The sequence below is a fragment of the Primulina eburnea genome, chromosome 6 (genome assembly GCF_022965805.1).
Source record: "Primulina eburnea isolate SZY01 chromosome 6, ASM2296580v1, whole genome shotgun sequence".
Classification (NCBI taxonomy): Eukaryota; Viridiplantae; Streptophyta; class Magnoliopsida; order Lamiales; family Gesneriaceae; genus Primulina; species Primulina eburnea.
Genome location: NC_133106.1, coordinates 662784 through 677766, shown reverse-complemented (window position 1 = coordinate 677766; position 14983 = coordinate 662784). Strand labels below are relative to the sequence as shown.

General features: G+C 34.3%; 2 protein-coding genes across 3 annotated transcripts; one reads left to right on the top strand and one right to left on the bottom strand.

Annotated features, from left to right (window-relative positions):
• Positions 1–3034: 3034 nt before the first annotated feature.
• Positions 3035–9187, top strand: LOC140833708 (kinesin-like protein KIN-14I). The gene is made up of 19 exons (XM_073198032.1): positions 3035–3384; positions 3810–3976; positions 4119–4262; positions 4461–4697; positions 4781–4849; positions 5135–5203; positions 5400–5477; positions 5561–5692; positions 5789–5870; positions 6016–6111; positions 6187–6360; positions 6448–6554; positions 6654–6831; positions 7010–7169; positions 7234–7487; positions 7567–7730; positions 7830–8003; positions 8185–8684; positions 8799–9187. Exons 1-19 carry the CDS (start codon positions 3261–3263, stop codon positions 8926–8928), a joined length of 3039 nt encoding a protein of 1012 aa, XP_073054133.1. The 5' UTR covers positions 3035–3260; the 3' UTR covers positions 8929–9187.
• A 1015-nt stretch (positions 9188–10202) lies between these two features.
• Positions 10203–13211, bottom strand: LOC140833706 (probable polygalacturonase). Of its 2 annotated transcripts, none has more exons than XM_073198031.1 (6): positions 12976–13211; positions 12059–12357; positions 11750–11867; positions 11468–11642; positions 11278–11348; positions 10203–11196 (listed from the first exon to the last, which is right to left on the bottom strand). In XM_073198031.1, exons 1-6 carry the CDS (start codon positions 12989–12991, stop codon positions 10517–10519), a joined length of 1359 nt encoding a protein of 452 aa, XP_073054132.1. In that variant the 5' UTR covers positions 12992–13211; the 3' UTR covers positions 10203–10516. The 2 variants fall into 2 exon arrangements, with proteins under 2 accessions (XP_073054132.1, XP_073054131.1); XM_073198030.1 differs by having other exon boundaries at positions 12059–12361; positions 12980–13211.
• Positions 13212–14983: the final 1772 nt, after the last annotated feature.

The following is a 14983-nucleotide window of genomic DNA, read 5'->3' as shown; positions in this document are numbered from 1 at the left end:
GTAAAAAAGATGTATGTATTGGAGTATAATAATAGGGGATCCAACGAATTAATTCGGACCCTCTAAATGAAAGAAAGACTAGGTGGGATGGGATGCATAAGAAGACATAATGATAGTTTAGCAGCAAATTAAGGTATAATTAAATGACTCGTTTGTGTCCACCATAGTTTGATGGGTTGTAAAAGTTAAAGGCCCCCTAAAGAGTAAAGATCATTCATTATATATATATATATATATATATATATATATATATATATATATATATATATAAGAGAGAGAAGGCGAATGCTGCTTTCACGATGTGCGAGTAGGCCAGGGAGAACTTTTGTATAAAATTACAAGAATATCTCATTCAGCATACAAAATCTTGTTATAATAGGATAGTAGTATCCCATGAAGGTTATGTCTGGATCGTCCACATTTAGCAGGGTTCATTCAGCATCTTTAAATTTGTTGGATTGGCTATAAACTGGAGTAAATTATATATTTTTAAACCACAAATAAGCATGTATTCATTCGTCACTGATAGTATAGTACCACAGCATTTGGATAAAACAAAAACAAAAGAAGGTCCAAAATGTGCCGAGCATACCAACTGACCTGAGCTTCGGTGCCGAACCACTTATTTGAAAATTTTGAACGTTGGTTAAAAATCGTTGGACGAGAACACCCTTTGATTTTTTTAATTTTGGTGGTTGGTTGTGTCGCTCCTCTTTTCAAATTCAATTAATTACGGCAGGCTGGGGCCATATTAATATATAAATTGACACCAACATTTTCCTTATGGTTAAGTTCAACTTTACCCAGAATAGTAATACTTTGATTCTAAGAAAGTAAAATGAAACAAAAATTGAGACTTGTTATCTTCTTCTTTTTTTTTTTTTTTTTTTAAATGGAACCCATAATTGAAAAGGACTTATTGCCTGCAGCTCATTCACTTTTTTTTTTAAAAAAAAATAAATAATAAGTTTGAGCAAAATAATAAATAAAATTCGTGCATTATTGTTTAAAAAATAGATCAAAAAAGGTTCTTTCTGACAACTAAGTTGGCAATTGCTCCATCAGGCAATATAATATATCATATTTTTCGGCTAATTAATTGTTTTAATGACAAAAAACATCATTATTTATATTTCACAATTATTACTTAGTGCTTGTGGTCTATCTCGATTGGTAAAAAATCAAAATATTACTTTAAGCCATTTTAGTATGTATTTTTAACTTAATCGAATCGTGATTTGTTAATGATTTATGTAATTAGCTAGTCTGAAATTCCGTGATTACACATACAGTTAGTAGTAATTATTAAGTGTTTTTTTTCTTCCTTTTTAACGGTTTATTGTCACACATACAATTTCAAAAAAAAAAAAAAAATGGATCCTATATATGCATGGACAAATCTTGGCCATCTATCGTATCATGAGAAAAATGCTTACATGGATAGGATGAAATAAACCCATATATTGGTCATAACTGAAAAATCAATCCAATACAAATCATACCTTTTTGTCAATTATTATTGGAATCTAGAAAAACTGACCTAATGTTTAAACTCAAAATGATTTCTAAGTTATCACAAAGAATCCTTGAAATATAAGCATATCATAGATTTTAAATTAGTAAGATACCACAAGTAAAAACATCCAATTGTAATTATGCAAAAATTTGTGTGAAACGATTTCATGAGTCGTATTTTGTAAGATGGATCTCTTATTTGGGTCATCCATAAAAAAAATATTATTTTTTATGCTAAGATTATTATTTTTTATTGTGAATATCAGTATGGTTGACCGTCTCACAGATTAAGATCCGTGAGACGGTCTCACATGAGACTTTAATTATATGTATATTAGTTTCCTATTCACTTTTTTTTCAAAAAAATAAAATAAAAAAATTTGAAGTACATAAGTGGCTACAAATAAAATATCTATTTAGGTCCTTGAATATTTCAATTTAAAACCATAAGTACAAAGGGACATGATTGTGTAACATACCTTCGCCTTGATTGGCTTAAAAAAATTTTGTTGCAAAGATAAAGACGACAAATAAACTCTTACTTACGATATGCATATATTATTTTCTTAAATTATTCAACATATTAGAAAAAATATATCTATAAGCTTATGAAATACATTTTTGGAATATATAAATTATCAAAATATGTTCATAAATATAATTTTTTATTTTTTAAATTTTATTATTTTTTCAAAAATATTTACGCGCGTGTATAAAAAATTTCAAACTCATTAAAAGAAAGAATTTAACTATTTATAGAATAGAAATTGAAAGCTTAAATATTATAAAAGGAGTTTTTGCATTAGTTTTCTTACTATTTATGATATATACTATATTTACGCATACACAAGATTACATACATTACATAGATATACGTATTACCAAACAAAAAAGAATCTCATTGTAATGAGAAAAAATATTTATATATTTTGAAGTTCATATTATTAATTAATACTTAATTGTATCAATACACTTATTTTTAGTTATGAATCTGGAGAATGTTAAATCATATTCCATAAATTGATTCATGTCACGGACTTATTTAAAGATCCACGATAAAATATATGATTAATTAGAGATCCACGATAAAACATATGATTAATTGTTATTTGAGTAGGTCTCTTGTGAGGCGGTCTCACGAATTTTTATCTGTGAGACGGTCAACTCTACCAATATTCACCATAAAAAAGTAATCTTTTTGACATAAAAAGTAATATTTTTTTATGTATGATCCAAATAAAAGATCTGTCTCGCAAAATAGGACTCGTGAAACCGTCTCATATAAACTTTTGGCTTGTTATTTTTTAATAAAACTTAGAGATCAAAAGTATTATAAAAAAGTTTCTTGTGAGACGGACGGTCGAATAAAATATCCGTTTCAAAATGTGGAAGAATGGGAAGTATTAGTCATAAAAACTACAATTATAGTAATTTTCCAAATCTGTACAAAAAAAAAAAAAGAGAGAAAAAGTCCCCACCGAAGCAGGAGGTTCGGATCAAGGCCTGTCGTGGCTTTACGCGAAGGAAAACATATTTGAAAAAGTAGCAGTAGCATACACTCCACACTACTCAGCCTTTTCCAGTTTGTAGAGAGAGGAAAAAGGTGAAGAAGCCATAGCCAAAAACTCCTCGCTGTAGAGGGAGAAAAAAGTTGCTTCAATATCCATTAACCTCCTTTTTTGGTTACTAAATTGTTGAAGAATTTGTCAAGTTGGCATTCGAGGAATATAATTCAATTTGGTGGGATGGCGGCCTCGACTGAAGGTGCATTCTCTTTCTCTGTGGCGTCAGTAGTGGAAGATGTTCTGCAACAGCATGGAAACCGATCTCGTGGTCTCGATTTGGATGCTCGCAGAGCAGAAGAAGCTGGTAACTTTTCAATTTTTTGGGGGGATTTTGTTGTTTCTTTCCAATTATTTTTCTGGTGAAATTCTGCTTTTTTGACAGGAAATATTGTAGCATCTGTAATTTGCGTGAACTTGAGACCTTGATGAAGTTTAATTCTCTGTTTCTGGATCAAATCCAAAATGTTACATGCTATGTCGTCTGAACACGGAGTGAATTTGTGATTGTGCCTTGGACTGTTCTTTTTTTCTTTCTCCGTTTTGTGAAAGTACGATTATTTGTTTAGATTCGTTTGTCACGAATGGTGATTTGTAGAGTAAACCTGACTTTTCAGTGTCTTCCATTATAAAGTATAAATGTTTAAAGATAATTATCACGTCAATGTTTTTTTTTGTTTTTTTTTTTTTTATAATGGATCAACCTTAGGTAATAAATCTCTGTCTGTGCAGCAATAAGAAGATATGAAGCAGCTGCATGGCTACGAAAAGTGGTTGGAGTGGTGGGTGCAAAAGATTTACCCTCGGAACCTTCAGAAGAAGAATTTAGGCTTGGTTTAAGAAGTGGAATACTTCTCTGCACAGCACTAAATAAAATTCAGCCTGGAGCTGTGCAAAAGGTCATTACAATTAGCTTTCCATGCACGTACACATATACTCATTTATATATATGTGTGTATATATACATATCACCATATCACACCCCTCTTCATATGCATTACAGCAGCCTTTAATTATCATAAAGAATCAATTTAATTACAGGTTGTTGAAAGTCCATGTGACCCTGCTCTTATACCAGATGGTGCTGCATTGTCTGCTTACCAGTATTTTGAAAACTTAAGGAATTTTCTCGTAGCTGTGCAAGAGATGGGGATGCCTACTTTTGAAGCCTCTGATCTTGAGCAGGTAACTGTGGATGCTAGAGTTGAATTTCTAAAAAATATAAAGGAAAAGGGACAGCAGTTACTTCCTTATTGAATTGGAAGAAGCAAGGATCATGTGTCCGTAATAACCTGCTAACAAATTCGAATTTGAGTTAGCAAGATATAATTAATAATTAAGAAGCTGTGATATTGACAATATGAGATTTTTCGGAATTTTCAGGGCGGAAAATCGTCAAGAATTGTGAACTGTGTGTTGGCACTGAAGTCCTATAGTGAATGGAAACGGACAGGGGGAAATGGCATTTGGAAGTTTGGTGGAAATGTTAAATCCACTGCATCTGGAAAGCAACTTGTTCGCAAAAACTCTGAGCCATTCACAAGCTCTCTATCAAGGTGCATGTCCGCAAATGAGAAATCCTTGAGTGGCGTATGTAGTGATGCAGAATTAAATAGAATGGTAAGTACGCTGTTTTTGAAGAGGACATCTTATTCCGAGTAAATAAACTTGATTTCTGTGTTTTCTCTGTTTTCAACTTACAGCCTAGTTCTTCCTTGGGACTTCTCGTTCGAGCAATTTTATTGGATAAGAAGCCTGAAGAAGTTCCAAATGTGAGCAAATATGCAAGTTTATGGTGAACTGTAATATATTCCACTTCCTAAAATTGTATTTCCATTTTGAGGTTCCAAAAAGTTGGACACTTTCGGTCATCATGTTTGCTTTCTCTTGTTTTATGTAATTGGAAAAATTATCCCGTAATTTGCGATTACTTGTTTGTATAATTTTTAATTCCTATTTTATTTTTTATTTTTGGATTTTGAGATATAGTGGCTATCATTTGTAATGTTATTAGTACCTTACTCTAAGAAGTGATTATTTTAGTTTTATATTTGCAGCTTGTTGAATCCATATTAAGTAAGGTTGTGATGGAGTTTGAGGATCATATTGCAGGACAAGTCGAATTGGTATAGGCTTATTTTCTTTATGGTGCCTTAGTCACTTATACATTGTTATGACATGTAAATATTTATTCACATTTCTGATAATTCATTTGAAATTGGTGCATCTTGAAACACCCAGATATTGCTTTAGAGGATCTTATTGTCTCTCTCTCTCTCTCTCTCTCTCTCTCTCTCTATTTTATGTATGTGTTTCTACCAGAAGAAGGTTAACCTCAAAGACTCCAATATTTCATATGGAGATAAATCTTTACTAAAAAGTACTCCGTCCAGTATGAAGGTAATTTGCTATCCTTTCTCCAATTAAAGTTGTTTCTTGTAAAAGCTCTACTAATACAACTTTTGTACTATTTAACTCAAAAGATGGAACAGAAGATACCAACATCACTAAAGAAAGACGATATGATACAAATGAACAAAATTCATGATGAGGAATCTGAAAGTAAATTTGCAAAGCAGAAAGTGATTGTTGACCAGCAGCAAAAAGACGTTAAGGTAAAGAATTATGGAAGTTGACATACCTCTTTTTATCTTCTGCTTATCTTTTTTTCCAATATAAAAGCTTGTCATGTTCATTTTTTCTCTCTCTAGATGCTGAGGCAAAATCTTTCTGCTACAAAAGCTGGTATGCAGTTTATGCAAATGAAATTCCATGAAGAAATGCAAAATCTTGGTGAGAATTTGGAATTCCTTGATTTGTTTATATTTTTTTTGGGAGAATATAAGGATGTGAGAATAGAGGAGGTTCATTTATCTTTTCTGAGATTTTTCATTTTGTGTGATCTCTGTCTTAATCGGTGTTTACATTTGATTTAAAGGATTCCATATTAATGGGTTAGCTCAAGCTGCTTCTGGTTATCATAGAGTAGTTGAGGAAAATCGGAAGCTCTATAATCAAGTCCAGGATCTAAAGGGTATAGTGATTTTGTCCAAGTCTCGTCCTTCTGAATTTATCTGTATGCTAATGTTGAAAATTCAAAATCTATCAGGAAGCATTAGAGTATATTGTCGTGTGAGACCTTTTTTGCCGGGCCAGTTCAACTCATTGAGTAGTGTGGAACAAATTGAAGAAGGAAGTATTACAGTGAACACTTTAGCAAAGAATGGGAAAGGGCGAAAATCTTTCCACTTTAACAAAGTATTTGGTCCATCTGCGACTCAAGGTTCGCAAGTCAGTTACTGTAACACTTGATTTAAATGCCATTTTAAGAACTAATGAACATCGTCACAATTTTCTTTCTGTTTTACAGAGGAAGTTTTTTCAGACACACAACAACTAATAAGATCAGTACTTGATGGTTACAATGTTTGCATTTTTGCCTATGGACAAACTGGGTCTGGAAAAACATATACTATGGTAAGAGATAAAAGCTACTTATTTGTTAAAATAATGAGTTGCTGCAGCCTGTTTTTGCTCAAAATTCAATACTAATGACTATTTCTTATGTTTTAACAGAGTGGACCTAAGGATCTCACAGAGCATAGTCAAGGAGTGAATTACAGGGCTTTAAATGATTTGTTCCTACTCGCAGAACAAAGAAAGGATACTTTCTGTTATGACGTGTCTGTTCAGATGATTGAGATATACAATGAGCAAGTTAGAGATCTACTTACTGAAAGCCTAAGCAAAAGATATCCTTTTCAAACCTTTTATTTGGTATTGTGATTGGAAGAATTTTTAAACTTTATTTAATGCAAGAAAGTCATGGACTAGAGTTTCAGTATTGTGGTGGTGATGTACACTTTCAGAAGTGCTATCTTGAGAGACTTTCTCAACCTCACTATAAAAGGATTCCTCAACTAAGCATACATTAGAAATTCGTAACAATTCTCAAACTGGACTTAGTGTGCCAGATGCCAGCTTAGTTCGTGTCTCATCAAAATTTGATGTTATTGATCTGATGACCATTGGACAAAGAAATCGTGCAGTTGGTGCAACTGCACTCAACGACCGTAGCAGTCGTTCTCACAGGTGACTAATTGAAACCTAATTATGTTATTTAAGTGAGTTTTAATCTAACATTTTACTATTGCAGCTGTTTAACGGTTCATGTTCAAGGAAAAGATTTGACTTCTGGAACTATTCTGCGCGGTTGCATGCATCTAGTTGATTTGGCTGGCAGTGAGAGAGTTGATAAATCTGAAGTAACCGGCGATAGACTCAAGGAGGCACAACATATTAATAAATCTCTTTCTGCGTTAGGTGATGTGATTTCCTCTCTTGCCCAGAAGAATGTGCATGTCCCCTATAGAAACAGCAAACTCACTCAATTGCTCCAAGATTCACTTGGTAAGTACTAAGTATAAATCCATCAATCTTACAATTTCTCACTTCTCTCCTCTTCGGTTAATGTCATCATTCTATATAGGAGGGCAAGCAAAGACTCTAATGTTTGTTCACATAAGCCCTGAACCTGATGCTGTCGGAGAGACCGTTAGTACACTTAAATTTGCCGAGCGTGTTGGCACTGTTGAGCTTGGTGCCGCTAGAGTGAATAAAAATTCTGCAGATGTTAAAGAGTTAAAGGAACAGGTTGTTACTCTAATTATCTGCATTCTTTCCCTTGTGTTAGCTTCTTGAGTTTTCAAACTATTGGAAAAGTTAATAGCTCAAACAATATTATTGTGATAGATTTCCAGTTTGAAAGCTGCCTTGGCAAGGAAAGAAGGAGAACCATTTTCAATGCAGCAAAAGCAACCTGGCATTCCATGTGGCATGCAGCCATCATCCTTTCAACCTAACTTTGTTAGCATGCAGTCGCCAAATGGCCTTCGGAGACCAATGGAAGATGTGGGCAATATGGAGGTAACTAAACGAATAAAATTTTGTTAGTATTCTCACTTTTACAATCTCAAGGTTGGTACTAACAGAAAAATCTCCGTGAAACGCTAATAGAGCATCTGGCGCTCAGCCTCAGAGAATGCATTTTGAAGAATATTTTTTTTCAAAAATATGTTATTCTGGTTTTAACAATCAAAATCTGCAGAATGGACAGGCCCAGGGCAATTCTGCACCGAGGCAAAAAAGGCAAAGCATGGACCTAGATGAATTACTCGGAAATTCCCCTCCCTGGCCTCCAATCTGCAGCCCTCACCAAAACAATGGGGAGGATGATAGAGAATTGGGATCTGGCGAGTGGGTGGACAAACTCATGGTAAACAGGCTAGATCCTAATAATGGAGCTGAGGACACCATTGGGCGTTTGGTAGCTAACAGTGCCAACATGTCTGATGTCTTGTATCAGAAATATATATCAGATTCTTCCAAATATTTCCCTGGGAAACAACATGATCTATCCTCTTCCAAAAACCAGTGTGTTGTCAATACTGCCGATGATTTGGAAGAGGTTGACGCTGCAACAAGTGACTCATCTGAGCCAGATTTTCTCTGGCAGTTCAATCATTCTAAACTTGGTAACTTCAGTAATGGCGTTGATTCAAGAGTTCAGAAACCTGATAAAAAACAAGTCATAAATCCAGAAATCAGGTAATGAAAATCTTATTGACATCTTGCATACTTGATACTTATCCACCGTTCTCTGTTAAGAACTGATTTTAACAAAAAAAATTGTGATGATTTTCATTTTCTTGACTCTCTCAGGACCATGATACCAAAATCAGGCCCATCACCATCTAGAAAAACTGTTAATGGAGCTGGTCAAGGCCATTATCTTCCCAGGAATGGAAGGCAGACTCTTGAAACACACCGTAAGACAGGAATTAGAAAGTAAAGAGTCACTGCTGGTCTTTCTTCTGTCTTACCTCCAATCTTTCAATTTTTTACTTTTACTTCACTGAGAAGTATACTTATAGTTTCTTACTGATTTCTACATATTTTTCTTCATTGCGTCATTTTTTTGTGTATATACAGCAGCAATTATTTCAGTTGCTCACTATCCTTGTATAATGTGGTCGTGTTTACTTTTGATGATTTTTTTTTTCTTTTTTGTGTGAAAATAGGCGATGCTACTTATTTAATGACTGGATTTCAAGAAAGTGTGCCAGTTTTTACTTTTGATACTTGAGAAAAGGCTGTGAATTTTACTCCTGTCTTGTGAAGTATGGAGTTTAAATGACATGCAATAAAGCAAGACAATTCTGCACTATTTTATCTTGGAAACCTATCATACTCTGATAAACGCCTAAACTTTCCCACTCGTGCTTACATCCATAACCACGCATCAATAAAGTCACCAGCTACATATTATGTTCATGATTTTGTTTACTTTTTCCATCTAATATGTTTTATAAACAAGTAATGCAGAACCAAGATGCCTAGTGCTTGTTTGTTTTCGCCATATCTTCTACTAAAAAAAATTAGCTTTGAGTGGGATTTCACTTTCCAATACATATTGAGGGATGACACTTTTGCAATGGACTCCGAAGACAATTTGTGCTCACCATTAATGGAACTAAATTTAAAGTGACGACAAAATAAACTTTGATTTTAAGTCTTCTTATTGATTTTTTAGAACTTGACACGAATACTGCACATGAAAAAACTTTAGCACATACTAACGACGACACCTGATCAATATCCCACAGGGAAGATATTTTAAAACTCAGCAACAATCCAGGGTGATGGCATTTGGGTACAAGGAAAGGAATCAATCATTCTACTTTTTAGGACATTCTCCGTTTCTGTGGAACGCACAAATCTTTACATCATAAAAAATGAATGTTTCCTATTGGTCGGCCACTGAAATCTGCAGAAACGACTAATTAGCAGCATTCAGACATTATCAAAGTTAGTGAAATTTATGCGCTTAAGTCTTAACAAAAAAAAAAAACAATTAATCAATCATCACCAGTTTAAAATATTGAATGGGGTCCTCCTTTTTTTTATCAATCACCTAGTTATTCCCTCATTCTGTGGTGGACGGCATGCAATGTTTTAGTACAGCATTTGGAATATTAGCAAGACAAATAAGTGATGCCAACTCTAAGAAACAGACTCCAACAATAAAATGAAAGCTTACAATTTATTGCAAATTCCAACAACACATAATCCCTTTTTAATCACAATTAAGAATCAATCAATCTTGCAGCACTCTTCAGTTCAAGAATTTACAATGTAAATGTAATAACTATTAAACACACAACAAGTGAAGCACATGTAACTGAGTAGTTATATTCTACCAAAACTTTTCTTACACATGAATGAAGAAACCGACTCTGTACATAGAATAGAATCTTATCTGACCTCCTTGGTTTTTGGCCGTCTTGCTTATTCTCAGAAGATTATACAGCATAGCCGGCAGAAGTGTTGTCTAATTTTACAGATTAACAAATGAATAGTTTATGATTCGACAGGCTCTGTTACAAGTCTGCAACATGACTGGTCAGATATGAGTGCAAGAAGAAACAATCTGAGGATGAATTGGAAAACGGGTTTTGGAGTTCAGAACAAGGTTCAGGTGATACATTAATAGATGAACCAATGACATTGGAGCACAACCACCGTAAAGATGGATCATCGGAAGTGAAAGAAAATGAAATATTTGACAGACATATAGAAGTGAACGGAAATTCATCAATTCCTGAAAAATTACCAACTGTGGTAACATTTACGCCAACTACGTCCTTAACTGAGATTTCACTAACCACTGGAAGAGCATCCGGATCAAAATTTTTATCTGGATGAGAATCATAATGACCTGTAGCTTCGATTCCTTCCTTCAAATTTTCCATGAAAACATCTGATATTTTTATGTTTTTGATATAGCCACCCCTTCCTCTCGCTGTCTTTAGCTGAATGCCGGATAATGAATCAAGTATATGAATGTGCTCGACTAGAATATTCGAAATGCCACCAGACATTTCACTGCCAAATGCTATTCCCGATCCCGAAGAAGCTGTCAGGTGAACCTCTCGAATGTGAACTTTGGTGGTTGGTTTGCCATATGCAATGCCATACTCATCCCAACCACTTTTAAGAGCAATTGCATCATATCCCATGCTAATGTTGCAGTTCTCAATGCAAATATGCTTGGAAGAATCTGAAGTAACAATATTTTACATCAAACCCTGAACCAGTTAATGCGTGTGATTTACTGAAAGGGATCTGGATATCGACGAACCTGGAACTATTCCGCTAGTATATGGAGAGTCAGGTGGAGAATATATGGTTATGTTCTGGACTCGCAAGTAGCTTCATACAAGAAACAGAACAGAACAGCAGACTTTAGAATAAAAATGATTTAGAGGTCATATGCTTAATGTAATATATAATAAAACAAATGGTTCAGGTACAAAAATTAAGAAATCTACCTGCAATAAGTAGGGTGTATGTTCGAAGCAGGTGCATTCAAGAAGGTTAAGTTCGATATAAAAACATTGGTGGAGCCAATGAATTCTATTAAATGTGGTCGACTGTGATTTGAGGAACGTTCTTTCATCTGTTCCCACCAAACCAAACCCTGACCATCAATAGTTCCATTATTGCCTGTAAAGATGGTACAATACACAAATAGATCACATCAGAATCAGAATACTGTCATGGTAACTAACAATACGATATTGAACTGGGAAATTCAGGCCAAAATGCGTAACCTGTTATAACCACATCAGTTAAATTCTGCCCAGTGATCAAGCTGCGATACCTACCAGGTACCTCGAGGCCTCCACCATAAGAAGGCAGTGGTCCAACGACACCCCACTGACTGTAATCCTGCGTAAACAACATTTAAAGATAAAGACTTCAGCGTAGAATAATTCACATTCTGATAGATTCTGAAAACTTGTGCTCCCCAAATAAAAGAACTTAGTTATTCCTTTTTTAAAAATTTATAGTCTTAACCTGAGCACCAAGAATGATGGCATCTTTTTCAAGGAATAGGGTAAGATGGCTATAGTCTTAACCTGAGCACCAAGAATGATGGCATCTTTTTCAAGGAATAGGGTAAGATGGCTAGTAAGATTGATGCATCCGATAAGCCACCTGCCTTCCGGAACATATAGCTGCGCACCACCCTTGTCTACAAAGGACTTGAGATAGAAAATGGCATTCTGAAATGCTAAAGTGTTCAAAGTTCGCCCATCTCCAACTGCCCCAAATTCGGAAACAGAAACACTGTGAGGTCTGGGAGTTAATGGCCAGGCAGTCTCACATTCTCCATTGTACTCTACAGCATAAATCGATACCAGGAGCAAAAGAAGTACTGCCTGAGAAGAAATGAGTAATAACATTACATTGTACATTACCCTGAAGAACATCAAGTTTAAGGGCTTCCATAACTAATTGAACAAGTGTATTTGCTCAAGTACGGACATAAATGGACATGTTCAGAAAGGAAACCAAAAAATGCAACTTGTCTTAAGGGCAGTAAACAACAAAAAAATGTCAGAAAATGCATAATATAGGATCCAATGGAAACAAATACTAGGTAAGAAGTAAGAACCCAGAAACGGCTCAAATTTTGTATCTAAATAACTATCAATACCCTCAAATTAGCACACGAGAATAATTATTTTCAGATCCAGTATACAAGAATCAAGCGTCTCTTACAGCAGATGTAGACATATAAACTGGCATCCAACTCAAAAACTGTGAAGATCTAATTAAATTACCCAAAACTGACCCAAATAAACTCGAAGAAAGACCATATAAAAAAAACACAACAAGGGTCAAAGATAAAGCAAATAGCACGATAACAGAAACCCAGAAAGGAAGAACATCCATTCGTACACACACGACCACATAAAGCGAAAAGAACCATAATCAGGAAAATAAAGCAGCTACATTCATCAATAACCGAAAAAAGAATCAACCAACATACTTACAAGCCTCTTCATGTCCGACTCTCTTTTTCAAGTCCTCTACTCATTCAAAGACCTGGAACTGCACAGAAGAAAAAGGGTGGTGAATGGCAATTAAGGAGAAAAATTACTCAAACAAATAACGGATGCCAAGTGAAAGGGACAGCCAGCTCCAAATGAATAAATAGCACTTTCTATATCAAGCAATTTGACTAACATGATTATAGTTATTACAAAATAAATTGGAAAATTATAGATAATTGGATTCGAGCGTCATCAAATGAAGGAGACAAGTTGAATAAATATTTGTGATGTGAGTGTGTGTGCGTACGCATGTGCATTCTTTCCTTTATGGGACCCATACCCCCAATCATACTATATTTTGTTAGGCTGGCCACCTATTTATACAATGATCTTTTTTTCAAAAAATAAAATAAAATAAAATTATACAAGGGTCTTTTTTAAAAAAATAATAAAATTATTGTGAAAAAATAAAAATTTATGGTAAAAAGTAAAAATCTCAAACTCTCAAAATTTACCAAACTACACACTTTATAATATTTTTCTCTCTACTCAATTGTGATTTTCTTCACAAATGAGAGATCTATTTATAGAGTTTCATTACACATAATCCAAAAAATAAAATACATCATTACCTACATCATCACACACAAATTTCTAATTTTACAACTATTATTTTCAACATTCAAATATTCAACTATTACTTTTCAATATTCAAATCATTTATTTTCAACACTCCCCCTTGTGATGATAATCATGATACGATGATGTTTTCATTACGTGTTTTGTACTGCCTCGTTAAAAACCTTACTTGGAAAAATCCATTGGGATAAAAACCATAGTAAGGGAAAAAGAGTGCAGTCATGTAAACTCCCCCTGATGTTGATATGAACAATTCTTCACAAATTTCGTAGATTGTTCATCCCAATATTATATATGTGCTTTCTGAATATTGACGTAGGAAGTGCCTTTGTGAAGAGATCTGATGAGTTTTCACTTGATTGAATGTGACGAACATCAATACATTTATTCTTCTCAAGCTCCTTGGTGAATGCGAAGAACTTAGGAGGAATATGTTTAGTTCTGTCGCTTTTTATGTATCCCTCTTTCATTTGAGCAACACATGCAGCATTATCTTCATATAGTATCAGAGGCTTCTCGTCGAATGATAATCCGCATGAGATTTGGATATGTTGGGTCATTGATTTTAACCACACACATTTACGGCTTGCTTCATGTAGTGCAATATTCTCGGCATGATTTGATGAAGTTGTTACGAGCGTTTGTTTCTGTGAACGCCAAGAAATTGCAGTGCCTCCACGAGTAAAAACATATCCAGTTTGGGAACGTGCCTTGTGTGGATCAGATAAGTATCCAGCATCGGCATAACCAATTATACCTGGATTAGTATCTTTTGAATACAAAAGTCCCAAGTCTGTCGTTCCTCGTAGATAACGAAATATATGTTTAATTCCGTTCCAGTGTCTCTTTGTTGCATATGTGTTAAATCTTGCCAACAGATTCACGGCAAAAGATATATCAGGCCTTGTACAATTTGTAAGGTACATAAGGGCACCGATGACACTTAGATATGGTACTTCTGGACCAAGAATATCTTCATCATCTTCACATGGACAGAACAGATCTTTTTCTATGTTTAATGATCTAACAACCATTGGAGTACTTAAAGGATTTGCTTTATCCATATTAAAACGTTTAAAGATCTTTTCTGTATAATTTGTCTGGTGAACAAACATTCCACATTCTTTTTGTTCAATTTGTAAACCCAGACAATACTTGGTTTTTCCAAGATCCTTCATTTCAAATTCTTCCTTCAAGTACGACACAACTTCTTGAATTTCCTTATTCGTTCCAATGATGTTTAAATCATCAACATATACAGCAATAATTACGCATCCGGATGTTGTTTTCTTAATGAAAACACAAGGGCATATTGAATTATTTACATATCCCTTTTTCATCAAGTGATCACTTAGTCGATTATAC